General features: G+C 38.7%; 1 protein-coding gene across 2 annotated transcripts; it reads left to right on the forward strand.

The window, feature by feature from the left end:
* Window positions 1-137: 137 nt before the first annotated feature.
* Window positions 138-12,689, forward strand: napepld (N-acyl phosphatidylethanolamine phospholipase D). 2 transcript variants are annotated; one of them, XM_085437635.1, is made up of 10 exons: window positions 138-364; window positions 4,735-4,822; window positions 6,033-6,137; window positions 7,029-7,169; window positions 7,709-7,933; window positions 8,027-8,130; window positions 8,265-8,430; window positions 8,633-8,781; window positions 9,154-9,268; window positions 11,362-12,689. In XM_085437635.1, exons 1-10 carry the CDS (start codon window positions 225-227, stop codon window positions 11,491-11,493), a joined length of 1,365 nt encoding a protein of 454 aa, XP_085293761.1. In that variant the 5' UTR covers window positions 138-224; the 3' UTR covers window positions 11,494-12,689. The 2 variants fall into 2 exon arrangements, with proteins under 2 accessions (XP_085293761.1, XP_085293762.1); XM_085437636.1 differs by lacking the exon at window positions 138-364 and adding an exon at window positions 2,856-3,168.
* Window positions 12,690-14,229: the final 1,540 nt, after the last annotated feature.

The following is a 14,229-nucleotide window of genomic DNA, read 5'->3' on the forward strand; positions in this document are numbered from 1 at the left end:
GCAGATCCAAAGTTTAATTTCAAAACCAATTTGAAATTAAATTGTTTGAAATAATCTTAAAGGTCTCGAGTTTGTTTAAAATCAGCGAGATTCTGATTTCCGAAAGTCAGTGAAAGCAACTAACAGGAAGTTCTCACAGTCTTCGCAGTCCGGACACTAAACCTCGTCTGTGCGTAACTTTGTGTCCTCTGCCAAGTAATTATGGTCAGATACAAGGGCCTGCAATGGAAACAGTGTTGTCCAAGTCTGGACTGTTGTGTTTGGTATGTAGTTGTAAGTTTAATAAGGTTAAGACGCGACTGAATTTAGTGGGTTTCCTTGGGTTACATTCCCTTCAGGTGTCCATCAGGTGGAGGAACTCGAGGTAAGTTAAGTCGTATATAAACTACACAAAGACTCTTTTAAACAGTCCTCATGGGAACCCTACAGTCACATAGTCCACTGCTGTGTCCGGGTCTCAGTCGTCATTTCAAACCGCTTTCTTCGTTATACTATCTTAAAAATATTCAAATTCTCGGTTATCTTACATGAACTAGAACCAGTGACACAGAGACAGCTGGGGCTCCTGCACTGCTGCTACAACTGTGGAAAATCCCAAATGAAAAGCAGTGTCTTTAATTAAAGACGGCATCACTCAAGTTACAAAATTTAATGTAGAGAATATTCCCTTTTTTTGTGCAGCTATATACCTATCACACAACTAAATAGCACTCACGCACACACACAAGAGTATGTATTATTGTGGGGTACACCTTACAATATAAAGCACCTTGTGGCGACTGTTGTTCTGATTTAGCGCTGAATAAATAAAATTGTATTGAAATTGAATGATTTTATTACTTTTGTTTTGGCTGAGGTATAATAATTAATATAATAATAATAATTACTAGTAACATTGGCGGTGGAATCAATGTTTAAAATACTGATTTAAAAATATTTTTCTTTTTTAACCCTCTGATGCATAGTGGTCACTGGAGTGGACAGCTACTAAAACGTACATATCTCTTTAATGCATTGGTTTCTATGGTGGAACTGCATATTAGCCTCTAGAGTGCTCTCTGCTGCCATGCTCCATTGAGGTCAATTCAGTGTTCAGTTAGTGCAACTGCAAGTAAATTTCCTCTGAATCAAAGATGGCAGACAAACTGTCACCCCTGCCGACCACTGCTGGCATATCCTGTCAATCCTTCTATGCTAAAAGAGCCCAACAGGTAAAAAAAATATGATGATATGCAGTAACATCTAGGGAAGGATATTATCTGTTTGGAATAAGAAATTGTTATGTCTAATATGTAGAAAACTACAATTAACCATGTGTCCACTGTAGTGGACATCATGCATTAACCACTATATTTTTTTAACAGAAGTCATAAATTGTCTCACTGTTTTTTGGGACTGTTTTGGTTATAATTAAGCATATAATTGTTACATTTATAAGCTACTCATTTAAAATATATATTTCTGTGCAGATCAGCTGTAGTTTGAGTTACTATAATAATTATTTTATCATATTTTGTAGACTTCAAATGCAGCAAAGAATAAGGCAGCGTACAGAATAGTCCAGGAAATTCCATCCAGCTCCAGTGATGATGATTTCATTGATGAGTGCAGTGATGAGGAGTTCAGTGATAAGTCCAGTGATGATGAGAGTGGCTGCCAGAGCAGAACAGAGACATAGGAACTATGGATGATGAAGACACAGACAGTCAGGATGCAGAAAGTGAGAACGATGAGGGGCAGGATGAAGAGGAAGGTCAGTATGATCAGGGAGCTGTGGGAGATGGGTACATGGCACCTGACCATACTCAAGCCCGCAAAAATATTTGGAAAGTCCAAGACAATGACTTGGTTGGAGACTTGCCTCCTTTTCTAGGAGAGTGGAAATTGAATGTGGAGGGGAAGGATCCCATAGATTTCTTCAGACATCTGTTTCCAGCAGATCTAATTGATAATATAACATACAACACCAACTTGTATGGGAAAGAACTGTCAGTAACAAGAGAAGAGATTCTCCCTCCAGCAATGCAAAAGAGGAAGACCCAGTGGGACCCCACAACCCGTGAAGTGGAGAGCAGTCACCAAAGTAGCCTGTGAGGTCAGGTTTGCCACAGGATATCACTGGCCCCAACTGACCGAGGTGAAAAATGCAAACAGGTGCCATGATGTTGTGTGCACACGGAAGACCAAATACATCTGCATGCAATGCTGTGTGCCATTGTGCCCTGGATGCGTTGCAAACTTTCGCACAGCCTAGGTGTGATGAACATAGAACTGTTTGGAGATGCAGAGACTAAGATGTCAGTTTGTGTTTTCTTCCAGCATGCTACTAAGGGCTTGGTAATACTGTCCTGCATCGTTATAGAACTGTGTAGACTCAAAAATGTTTCTCTTGTTGGAGATAGTTTGCCATATTCAGGTGTAGGATTCATAGCTAGGACTGTTGATTGGTTTTGTTATTTACGTCTAAACATTGGGGCCTTATGAGTTGAAAGTTCCAAAAAAAATTGCTGAGATGTTTTTCAAAGGATACAAGCAAACAAGTGTTTGTATATTTACAATAGAACACAAGGTAATTAATTTTTACAGTAAATTCACAGTATTTCATGCTAAGTGCTCAGGCGCATGTAGTCCACTGGAGTGGACAAGTTTATAACTTTATAAAAAAACATATTTTTGAAAAAAAAAGAGTTAAACATTTTTTTTTCATGTCCTGAGAAGAATAAAAGCACTTAAGAAAAAAAATCTTGACCAAGGCTTTCATAATTCATGCATCAGAGGGTTAATAATATAGTTCGTTACAGCGGTTTTCTCCTTCATAAAATATCCCACAGCCGCGGCGAGAGTTTGTCGCGTCACGTGATCAAAGGGTTTTTCGCACCGACGTCAGAGAAGCCGAGCTGGTACCGAGATATGGTCCGTAACCGTCCTGCTGCGTTAAGAACTTCACATTTTTTCTTTGAACGACGTCCTGCTAACAGCCGGCTTAACGTTTCCTGTCGATAGTCCCTCCGGGGTAATGCTGCAGTGATGTAAACTGTGCTGCAAAATGCGTGCAGCTCCTCATAAATGCTGCTCATTAAAACAGTCAGAAGCTAACGTTTATGCAGAGAACATGTCTCCTCGCTAAGGGAAGCACTGGTGGTATTCTGAGTTCAAGTTTTCGGGAAGGTAGGTGCTAGAACCTGACGTTAGACGACGCTTGTGGTATACGATAATGCTATGGTGGCCTGTTCCTAGAGTCATTGTTTTCCTTTTGAACACACTTGCTAGGCGAGTTCTCGGTAAAATACAGTGTGCAGTATTTCCTTCTTACGCTTGGTGAGGATATAATGGTTTAGTTTGTCAGTAGTGGTTTGCAGTTTGCCATCCTTATCGCGTGTTTGACACCTTTGCAACAGGAAACGGATAAATGTCATAATGTGCTGGTTAAACTCGATCAGTTGGCAGCTGTTGTCATGTTCATAATTATTTCCTTTCATGAATTCTTAATTAATTTCACAGCAGTATATATGATTAAGTCTATTTCGAACTTGTGTCAAGGTTATTTCTAGCATGTGCTGTCCAGTTTTTAAAGCTCACATGTGCGTTTATTCAATAGTAAAGTGATATTTCTCTTGAATTCAGGAAAAACCTGACTCGAGGTTGTTTGTTGTTTATACAACCATGGCAGGCATGCTGGCTAGATGCAAAGACCTATTTTGATTGTCATCCACAGAGCCCCATTGTTAACCTGGTGTGTGTGTAAGTTCCATTCATGAGGCCAAGTGCATCATCAGCATGGCATGGTTTAATGTGTGGATTTCCCCACAGAGAGCAAGTGCACTTTGGTTTTTTTGTTTCATAACTGCATTAGATGTAGTGGTTTATTTACTCCACTTCCCTCTGGGATTAATAAAGTTTCTCTGATTCTGATTATTTCTCTTTGCATAAGAGGATCCATGAAGGAAGCATTGCTGAGTGCATGATAGTGAGGGTGTATTCCAAACTCTGATAGTTGTGGATAATAGCAGGATAAGGAAGGGCTGTGATTAGACTTCTTGGCTTTCTCTCGTCTAAGTGCCTTCATAAATATATGCTTCTTTATCTGATGAAATCATTATTCACTCCGGTCACACACCCAGTCCTGTTTGAATGCTTTACGGCAAGGCAAACTCCATTTAAAGTTTAATTCTGCACCACCGTGTTTGAAGGAGACATTCACCCAAAAAAATTGCAGTTTAAGGTACCCATGAGTTCTTGCACGCTGTTAAGCTTTAATGTGGTAAACAGTGGAATTACAGTGCAAATGTCTTTAGATTTGTGTGTGTCAGAACATCAGTTACTTCTCAATCGCTGTTACTCAAGAGAAAAAAGCTGTCAACACACTTCTTCCTGCCAGCAAGTCCTTAATTATAAAAGCGGTGGCAAGGTTTGAACAACTGAATTTAATACACAGTGGAAGCATTTAAATGTCACGTCAGATAATAGTTTTATTTGAATACAGTAAAGCTGATGTCACTGTGCCTGATTATCATCTTTTTGTCTTATGCAAAGTGTTGCAGTTCAACTGTCTGCTGTTTGTGTGTTCTGTTATCAGTACAGTTCTATCAGTGAAAGGGGCCAGGCTATAACTTGGTTGCAGTTGTGTTTATGTAATGTCTTTGTTCTCATTGTCTTCTGGTATAATTGTGGTTCTGCTCGCTGTGCAGGACTTTGCAGCACTGTTGTGAAGTTAATACTGTGTTTGTGTGTCAGTGCTAGGTGTGGTCGGGGCGCTGAAGCCATGGAGAAGCCGTCATCTTCAGACAGAGCTGAGCTCGAGGAGAGAAAAGGCCTGGTGGAGGTAATGCACATTATCAGCTGCAATTAGATGGCGCCGTGGTTTAAATGGAAAGTTCACCGCAAAATGAAATATAAATGTTTTTCCTCTTGCCTATAATCCTCTTAATACAGCACCATCACAACAAAAGACATCTGCCTTCTGTTGAATATAATGGAAAAAGGTGGCACATGTTTACAAAGTTCTGCTTGGTAGCACTGCAAATTTGGTTGCATATTTGCTTTAGTTTTTTAGCTGGAGGTGAATATTGATAAGATTTTGTTGAAAGCGTTGGTATTCTCACATCCATCCATCCATCCTCCGCTTGTCCAAAGTTGGGTTGCGGTGGCAGCAGGTATTAGCTTGCGCAGTGTATTCTAGATGTCCTTCTCCTTAACCAGACTTTCCACTTCCTCCTGGGGTATCCCAAGGCGCTCTCCCAGGCCAGATGAGATATATGATCTCTCCAGAGGGTTCAGGGTCTACTTTGGGGTCTCCACCCAGTTGGGCTTGCCCAGGAGGTGCCAGAACCACCTCAGCTGGGTCCTTTTGACATGCAGGAGCAGCATCTCTACTCTGAGATCGCTCCACATGTCTGAGGCCCTCACCCTATCCCGAAGGCCCAGTCACCCTAGGGAGGAAACTGTTACTTTCTGATTTCAGTCTTTAGTAATTTTCTGTGTGGGGAACCAAATGAAATCCTACATAGATCTTCAGTGTAGCTGTATTATTATCTGATTGTGAACACAGTGTGGAAGCAGAGCAAGGGAAAAAAGAGACTGAGGAGTGCAGAAGCAACACTGCTATGAGTTTGATCCATTTGTTTTTCAGTGTCCAACTGTTGAGGGGGAAAAAAAGGCCAGCCCTGGTAAACTTTGAAAACCGGTTTTTAATTCCCATTCCGAAACACACCTGTGCTTTTTCTTTTGACCTGCCAAATGTAATTACATGTTAAAATAGGTGCTTTGAAAAGGCTTTGCAATTACTGCTCAGGTCATTAACTCATGATAACCGTTAAAGGGACTTCTTAGTGTTTTTAAAACTGTTGTGTAATCCTGATGTATGTGTCAGTCTTTGACGCCAGAAGAATTTGCAGAATTTAATAAAAGCACTGATATTATTTTTTTCATGTTTTCTCAATACGTTCTTGTATGTTAAATGTTTATTTTCAATTCTTAAAAATGTTTAGAAGAATTCAAGTTTACTATAGTTTCTATGTGTACTCATTGTTCAGGATGGTGGCGAGCCTAGAGGTGCTGAGGGTGGAGAGGTGGATGCTCGGACTCCAAGGAAGAGCAGCTCCTCCCGCAAAAGCTTCCGCCTGGACTACCGACTGGAGGTAAGACCCTCTATTACTGTCACCCTGCTATCTAATAAAACCCAAATCATGAGGCTTCAGTTTCACCTCAGAGCTTCTTCGTTCTGTGAAGTCCTCCTCTCTAGTTCCGCATGTTGTGTTTTGTTACATCCGAGTTCAGCTTTTAATGTCATGGATCACACAGTGTTCTTAAATTGGTTATATCAGGTGGTTGCTGTGTCTGTATCTACATTAGCATGCTTTAAATCTCATCTCACAGAAAGAGAAGTTTTTCTGTTGTTATTAATCATGTCAGAAAAACCTCCCTCGTTCTGTGGTGTTCCACAGGGATCATTTTTGGAACTATCCTGTTTAGCTTGTAGATGTTAACTCTTGAAAAGATAATATCTAATTTATAAAAACATTTCTACAAACTGTTTGATTTCCAAGTTTTAGTTAAATAACAATTTCTACATTTCATTTCTGATGAAAGAGACTCTTACCATTGTCCCAGATAGCACAATCCCAAGGTTCAAACAAGGCAGTAGGTTTGTTCGTTCTGTTAAATCTAGCTTATGTAACCTTGGGGTAATGTTGAATAGTTCCCTTTCTTTAGGTTGTTATGTCAGGAGTGGAACTTGTTTATTTTATCTAAGGGGCATCTTTTTGCTCCAAAACTTTGGAATAAGTTGTTTTATTGCTTCAGATGGGGCTTTTAAAAATGGGTAAAGTCAGGCTTTGGGGTCTTTGTGTCTGACTTTGTCTTGTTTATGTGTCCGTTTTGTTGTTTTGGTTTTATTTAATGTTTCTTCTTTAGGCATCAGGCACTTTGTGACTTTCCTGTGAAAAATAAACTTGTATATTTTATACAACTGTAGATTCCAAAATGACTTGCTAACATAGCAAATATGCTATTATTTACTTTTTTTGCAGGAAGAAGTGACAAAGTCGTGTCGGGACAAACATGGCCGCTGGGCTAACCCCTGGCCAACGTGGCGCTTTCCTTCCTACTCGATGCTGTTCAGGTTCCTGTTCTTAGAAAAAGATAACAGCAATGTACCTTCTAGTAAAGAGGTAGGTAATCACTTATTTATAATCACCAGTTTACTATTAGCTGTTGGTTTTAATCCAAGTCGCAGTGAAGCGTCACTAATCAATTTTTAAATGTGCAGGTCTCAAGTTTATATAGAAAACAGCTGTTGGCAAAATTTTGCCTCCTTGGAAATGAGTTCAGGACAAATACATCTTTACTAAGAATCACTGGCCGATTTCATCTCACACACACACTATTTATAGGTCTTATTGGAAAACCTGCTGAGCTCAGTGAGGGCTTAACAAGCTGCTTTCACACTGCAACAGAAAAAAGGTTAACCCGTTATTAGCACAGACTCTACTGTTTGTTGCTATATTCAAACTTTTAAAAATGGGTGTGCTTACCAACTACTAGCAAATTCATAGGTGTAAAGTACAGTTATAGCAAAGGTGGCCTTCAGCATTAAATAATTTGCCCCTCCTGCACCCATCTGTTTCATCCCTTCTTACATCTTACTTTGTCTGTTATTTTTTAAACTATGGATGGCCTGTTCCTCTCCCTCGTCTCTCTGTCTCTAAAGGCCCTGGATCGTGAGCTCCCTGTGATGGAGCCATACTTTGTGCAGAACCCAAACCTCTCTGGCTCTGGTCCAGGACTGAGAGTCACATGGCTGGGCCATGCCACAGTTCTGGTTGAAATCGATGGGGTGAATGTTCTGACAGATCCAATCTTCAGTCAGAGGGCATCGCCGATCCAATATATGGGACCCAAAAGATTCAGAGGTCCTCCTTGCACTGTGGAGCAGGTTCCTATATATACATACATATATTTTTGTTTGTTAACATTTTTTATTTATTCCTCCACCTTTAAGGTTCTTCTTTTACTTTCCTGCCAACAGCTTCCTAGGATTGATGCAGTGGTCATCAGTCACTCTCATTACGATCATCTGGATGCTGGATCTGTGGCCAGTCTTAATGCTCGCTTCGGAGGAGAGCTACGCTGGTACGTGAGGTGGATCAGTGGTTCACAATATTATTTCCATTCATGTCATATGTTCACTTCCCACTGTCAAACAGTGTGCCCTTTAGTGCCCTTTATTAGAAATTACATGTACCTTTTTGCATTGTGTGTGTCAGGTTCGTGCCAATGGGTTTGATGGACTGGCTGATGAAGATGGGCTGTGAGAATGTGATGGAGCTGGACTGGTGGGAGGAGAACTGTGTCCCAGGTCATGATGATGTCACGTTTGTTTGCACACCCTCGCAGCACTGGAGCAAACGCACAGCATGGGATGATAACAAAGTAAGATAATAACAACAACAATATGCACATTATTGCTTAATTGTTTAATAAGATTTAGTGAAGTGCCATGACCCTAAACAAGCCAACAGCAGAACTTTGTCATTTTTATAGGACAACAAATTCTGTTTAAATCTTTATCTTGAATTCAAAACAGATAAAATTGATAAAATTCAGGTCTTTTTTTTAAAAACATTTTTTCCAGTCTTTATGGAGCAGCTGGACCGTTTTGGGTCCAGACCATCGTTTCTTCTTTGCTGGCGACACTGGCTACTGTTCTTCCTTTGCGGAAATAGGACGACGCTTTGGACCATTTGACCTTGCAGCAATCCCTATCGGAGCATACCTGCCCAGGTAATACACATGTGCACTTTATTAAGAACATCCTTACAATCTAATGTTTGGCCACTGAATTTGCTTTTGTAATGTACATTCGGAACACGTCTAATGATTATTTTAACATTTCTACAGACAGTACTTTGTCACAATTACAAAAAAATAAATAGTTTTCTAAATAAGTAAACATATGTGGGAAAATGATGGCACTGTAGATTCAGTTTTTATTTACTCTGTTCTAGAGGCACATTCATGTTTCAACAATAAAGTCGGTAGGTAGAGTTAATTGCAGTTAACTCTACCTCTAAGCTATTCATTTTTCCATAATGCTGTGCCTATTGTAACAAAAACAGATATCAAAGACTACTTGAATATTACTTGGTTTTTCAGAGACGTGATGAAAGGACAGCATGTAGATCCAGAGGAGGCCGTTCAGATTCACGAGGACCTTCAGGCCAGACAGTCGGTGGCCATTCACTGGGGCACCTTTGCCCTCGCGTATGAGGTAATGCCACACAAATACATTTATTTAGTTATGGATCCCTTATATATTCTTTAAATAAATATTTAAAACCTAGATGATTTGCCTTCTTTGAAAGAGTTGGAATAGAAGATCAATGGCCCTCTAATGCCTGAGATTTGCAAAGATGGAATAATCAATTCTGTAGCATCAGAATCCACTTACCGGCTCAATGTGTTTATTAAGTTTGTGGTTTTATGTTGAACTATTGACTATTCACTGGACTACTGCACAGTGAATTTAAAGATTCTTATTGTCACCATGGCATTGCCACCATGAATACTTCAACTTTGCTTTAAAACATTGGTTATAGGGATTTAAAGTCATGATGCTATTTCCATTACTCAATGCATACCTCTTTCTCATCAAAATTTGATTTTGTCCATATCTCACTATCTTCCCAAGATTAACTTCCAGTGATCACTCCTGCGTTACTGTTGTAACAGACACATCTGAGTTGTGAGCCTCCCCTAGTCTTTTTTCCCCCTCTAACCCCATTTCTTTAACAAGCAAACACATGTTTATATTTGTGCTTTGGTCATGCTTAATGTTCACATGTGTTTTTGCTCTATATCTTTTGACTTATTTGAGCTACCCTACTAAGTCCTGGTGTACTAAATAGAGGACATCCTGGGCTTTCCAATGATACGTCATGTGTTTGGGTCCCCTTTTAGCTACAAAAAGGAAGGAAATCACACAAAATTAATGGGAAGATTCTTTTTTCCTCTGTTCTCATGAGGATATAATCATTTTGAAACAAGTTAGTTGACAGGTTGACTGACTGGTGTTTCTATTTTTTTTTTTTTTTTACAACAAAGGTTACATAATGCAAGGTATTTCAGTAGCATTCAATTTAGTATTTTGTTACTATTATACAACCTCACTTCCAAAATTGTTGAGGCGCTGTATGAAATGTAAATAAAAACAGAATGCAGTGATTTTCAGATCTCAAACCCATATTTGATTGATAATGAAACATAAAAAAAGCATCAAATGATTAGAGACATTTTACCATTTCCTGAAAGATATTGGCTCATTTTGAATTTGATGGGAGCAGCACATCTCAAAAAAATTTGGGATGGAGGCAACAAAAGATTGATAAACTAAGTGAGACTAAAGAGAAACAGCTGGAGGAACACTTTACAGCTAATTAGTGTTATTGGCAATGGGTCACTAACATGATTTGGCATAAAAAGAGGGTTTCTTCAAAGTGATCTTAACCACCCTGAAAAAAAAAAAAAAAAACTGCATTTGTAAATTATTTAAAAAATTCTAAAATTGACTTAAAAAGACTTTAAATAGTACATATCATCTACAGAATTCAGATAATCTGGAGAAATCTGTGTGCAAGGGCCAAGGTTAAAAATCAGTAATGTCCTAAAAACGTTGAGCCCACAGGTGTAACTGCATTACAATTTGCATGATTCTGTCATGAAAAATCAAAGCATTGTCTCAGGAACACTTCCTGAAACCACTCAGTGAGTACAGTTTACCATGTTATGCACAAATGTGGGCTAAATCTACATCATGAAAAGAAGTAGCCGTATAGGAACAGGCATAAGATCTTCAACAGGCTATAGCTCATTTAAAATGGACAGAGTCAGATTAGAATAATGAGACAGCATTTCTCTCCCAAAGCTGGTCTACTCATTACCCAGTCATTTATGGACTGTTTATCTTGTGGAAAGCACAGGTTTATGAGATTTGCAAATCATCATTCTCTTTTTATTTACATTTTACAGAGCATTCCAATTTTTTTGTAATCGAAGGCAGTTAGTATTTGAGGTTGCAATAGACCTAAGAGCTACTCTGTGAGTGCCATATCAATGCAAGAGCTCGTTGTTTAGATATAGTGTTGTGACACTATTATGTTCTGGCAACACAGTAAAACAAAGGTTTCATTGTTGAGCTGCATGAGTATTCCTGCAGCCGTCCCAGTTTAATGCAGCCTCTGTTGAAATCGAAGTGATATAAATGTAATAATCACTGAAAAATCTGCAGAACTAAACAAAAACTGAATGTGTTGGAGTAGCTGCTCGAACAATATCTTAACATGCATGTTTTCTCTTGTCATGCAGTATTACCTCGATCCACCTCTTCGACTCAGAGAGGCTTTGGAACAGAAGGGACTGAAACCAGATTGTTTCTTCACTTTGCATCATGGGGAGTCTCGCCTTATATCTGCACAGGACGAAGACGTCTTCGACTGATGTGCAGTGTTTTTGTGGCCCGTTTCTATGGATTTGTCTGTAACAAAGTGCAGTAAATTCATAACATGCAGAATCCCAGTTTAAAAAAAAAAGTTGTGATAATTGCATATGTATATGCAGCCTGTATCAACTAGAAATCAAAACTAGGCCACAATATTGAATGTTGCACTGCCATCACATGGTCATTGGTAGGCAGTACTACCTACAGGAGCTGTTCTTCTCATGGGTCATAAATAAGCAAAAGGCATAAGATTTACTTGATCCTGGAATCTGTACTTTGTTCTGTGTAGTAGTCAGTGTGGCAAATGAAACATGGTAAAATATATCAAACAAATTTAGACAACTAGATTTTTAAAATTTGAACTGTATTAAAAACACCAAAAACTTTTTGTATTGCCAAACAAGTAATCTTATTTTGTGCAGCTCAGTATTTGTGAAATGCTAACTTGCATTCTAGTGTGCATTATTGTGATTGAAATTTCGTGGTGTGCACACTGCTTTACACCGAACGAGAGAAAAATTCTCTGCGGGTACAATTTTACAGATCAGAGGATCTGGTTAAAATACATCTGCTGTGCTTATATCTTAAGTAAAGTTTTCTTTCAGGATCTTAGAAGCTGTAATATGAAAGAAATACTAGAGGATAGAGGATTTTGTGGTGTAATAATATTTCAACATTGATGTTAAATCATGCAACACTACAAAGACTTTTCTGAATGTGCTACGAGAACTCAAAATTGAGCGACGCAAAAATAGTTTATCTATTATCAGAGTCTGAAACTCTCAGCGACCGAGTGCCGATAGCAAACGTGGAGCAGTGCTGTCTAGATGTAGAAGTTGAGCTGGGTTCAGCTTCGTGCCTTGCAAATATTATGCACTGCTGCAGGTTTAGACATTTGGCTTTGATGCTGTGAAACCACAGTTTCTTTCTTTGCTTATCAGTGTGATCATTTCCAGTTTTACCTTTCCGTTTTTAGCTGGATGGGTTTGAGTCAAAGAGCAACAGTAGATTAGTGTTTTTGAACACAGTTGAAGCAAAATTCGGTTTTTAATGCCTGAATGTATGAACACATAACAGCACAATGTTGAGCTCATGTACTGCAGTAACAGGTTTATAAAGGTAAAAAGAAAAATGTTGTTTACATGTCACAGTGTCACTGATTTACAGAATAAATATTACTTTGCATTTAAAATGGTGTTGTTTTTTCTCTTCTTTTTTTGTTAGTAGTAAGATCTAAAAAATAAATGTGCACACTTTTCAAACATTAGTGCCCGAAGTGTTAGCATTGCAACAGGCACACTGGTAGACAAAAACAGGTGGGCATTTTCAACAGCGAGAAGTACTCTGGCGTCTTGATTCTGTATTTTTAGTGTAAAATAATACTGTGCTTCTACCACCCAAATTATTAATGTCATTTAATAAACAGGTCAGTGTATGAAATAACACCTACAGGCTTAGAAATTTATTTAAAGCCCCCAGCAAACAGCTGCTAACTGGATATTCTTTTTCTGACCACTGTAAGTCCTAGCTTTGGTTGTGTGGGAAAATCCAAATTTAACTTCAGTCATTTAAATCTAATTTCTTCCTCATTCTGATGCTTAATTTAAAGTTAAGCAGATACATTCCTAAATGTACTGAGTTGCTATTTGGCTGATTTGCTGGCATTTGAACAGGTGCACCGAAAGAAGAGTAATTTACTTTAGTCCCCTTCTTTATTCCATTTTCCATGGATATAGTTTTGAAATTTCACTTTTTATTGACCGGGCTAAAGATTGGATTTCAGACTGAATTAAGGATTGAAAACAATTTGGTTAAAATTACTAATATGAACATAAGTTTAACAATTAAGTTCAAACGACCCAGAGCTAAATATTTGAGAAAAAAGATTTCAGGGACAGTCAAGGTTTAATTTGCCCAACAAAGGCAAGGAGGTTATTTTATAAAATATGAATTCAAACCCTTTTCCATAGCAGCACATGGCTGCCCAGGGATGTCCAGTATATCCAAATGGTTCTTGGAAAAAAAATCTTGTATAACATCTTGTAATTAAGACAAATATTAAAGATTTATTTTCTTTTTTTGCATTTTCATGCTGTGTTTCTTTTCTCTTTGATTGTCTACATCAGGGGTGGGCAATTCCAGGCCCTGAGGGCCGGTGTCCTGCAGGTTTTAGAGCTCACCTTCGGTCAACACACCTGAATCACATAATTAGTTCGTTACCAGGCCTCTGAAGAACTTCAAGACATGTTGAGGAGCTAATTTAGCCATTTAAATCAGCTGTGTTGGTTCAAGGACACATCTAAAACCTGCAGGGACACCGGCCCTCGAGGCCTGGAGTTGCCCACCCCTGGTCTACATGCATCCCCTCTACTGCTCTAGGTTTGAACCTTTCCTTCTCCTATTGGCAGATGCACATTAATACGAACGACACAAGGTGGCAGCATCTACCTTTTCCCCCCTCACCATATAGTGACGTGAAAAGTTTGAGGAGCACAACTTCAAATATGAATTCAGACAAATTGATCCCTCATGTAAACTGAAGTTTCAACATATTCTATTTGGCCTCTCACATACCCATAAAATAAATCCAGGAAAAAAAAATATTATCAATCTTCTGATTATTTTTGCCAAATTTCACATACATTGTACAAAATTTTCAACAGCGTCCAAACATATTTGCTTTTAAAGCCCTGTTTTCCAATTATCTAGAGAATCTAAAGAACAGCACCAACTCC

This window comes from Copadichromis virginalis, linkage group LG17 (assembly GCF_057382275.1).
Source record: "Copadichromis virginalis isolate Kocher_CV1m ecotype Utaka linkage group LG17, C_Virginalis_male_GT1.1, whole genome shotgun sequence".
NCBI classification, from domain to species: domain Eukaryota; kingdom Metazoa; phylum Chordata; class Actinopteri; order Cichliformes; family Cichlidae; genus Copadichromis; species Copadichromis virginalis.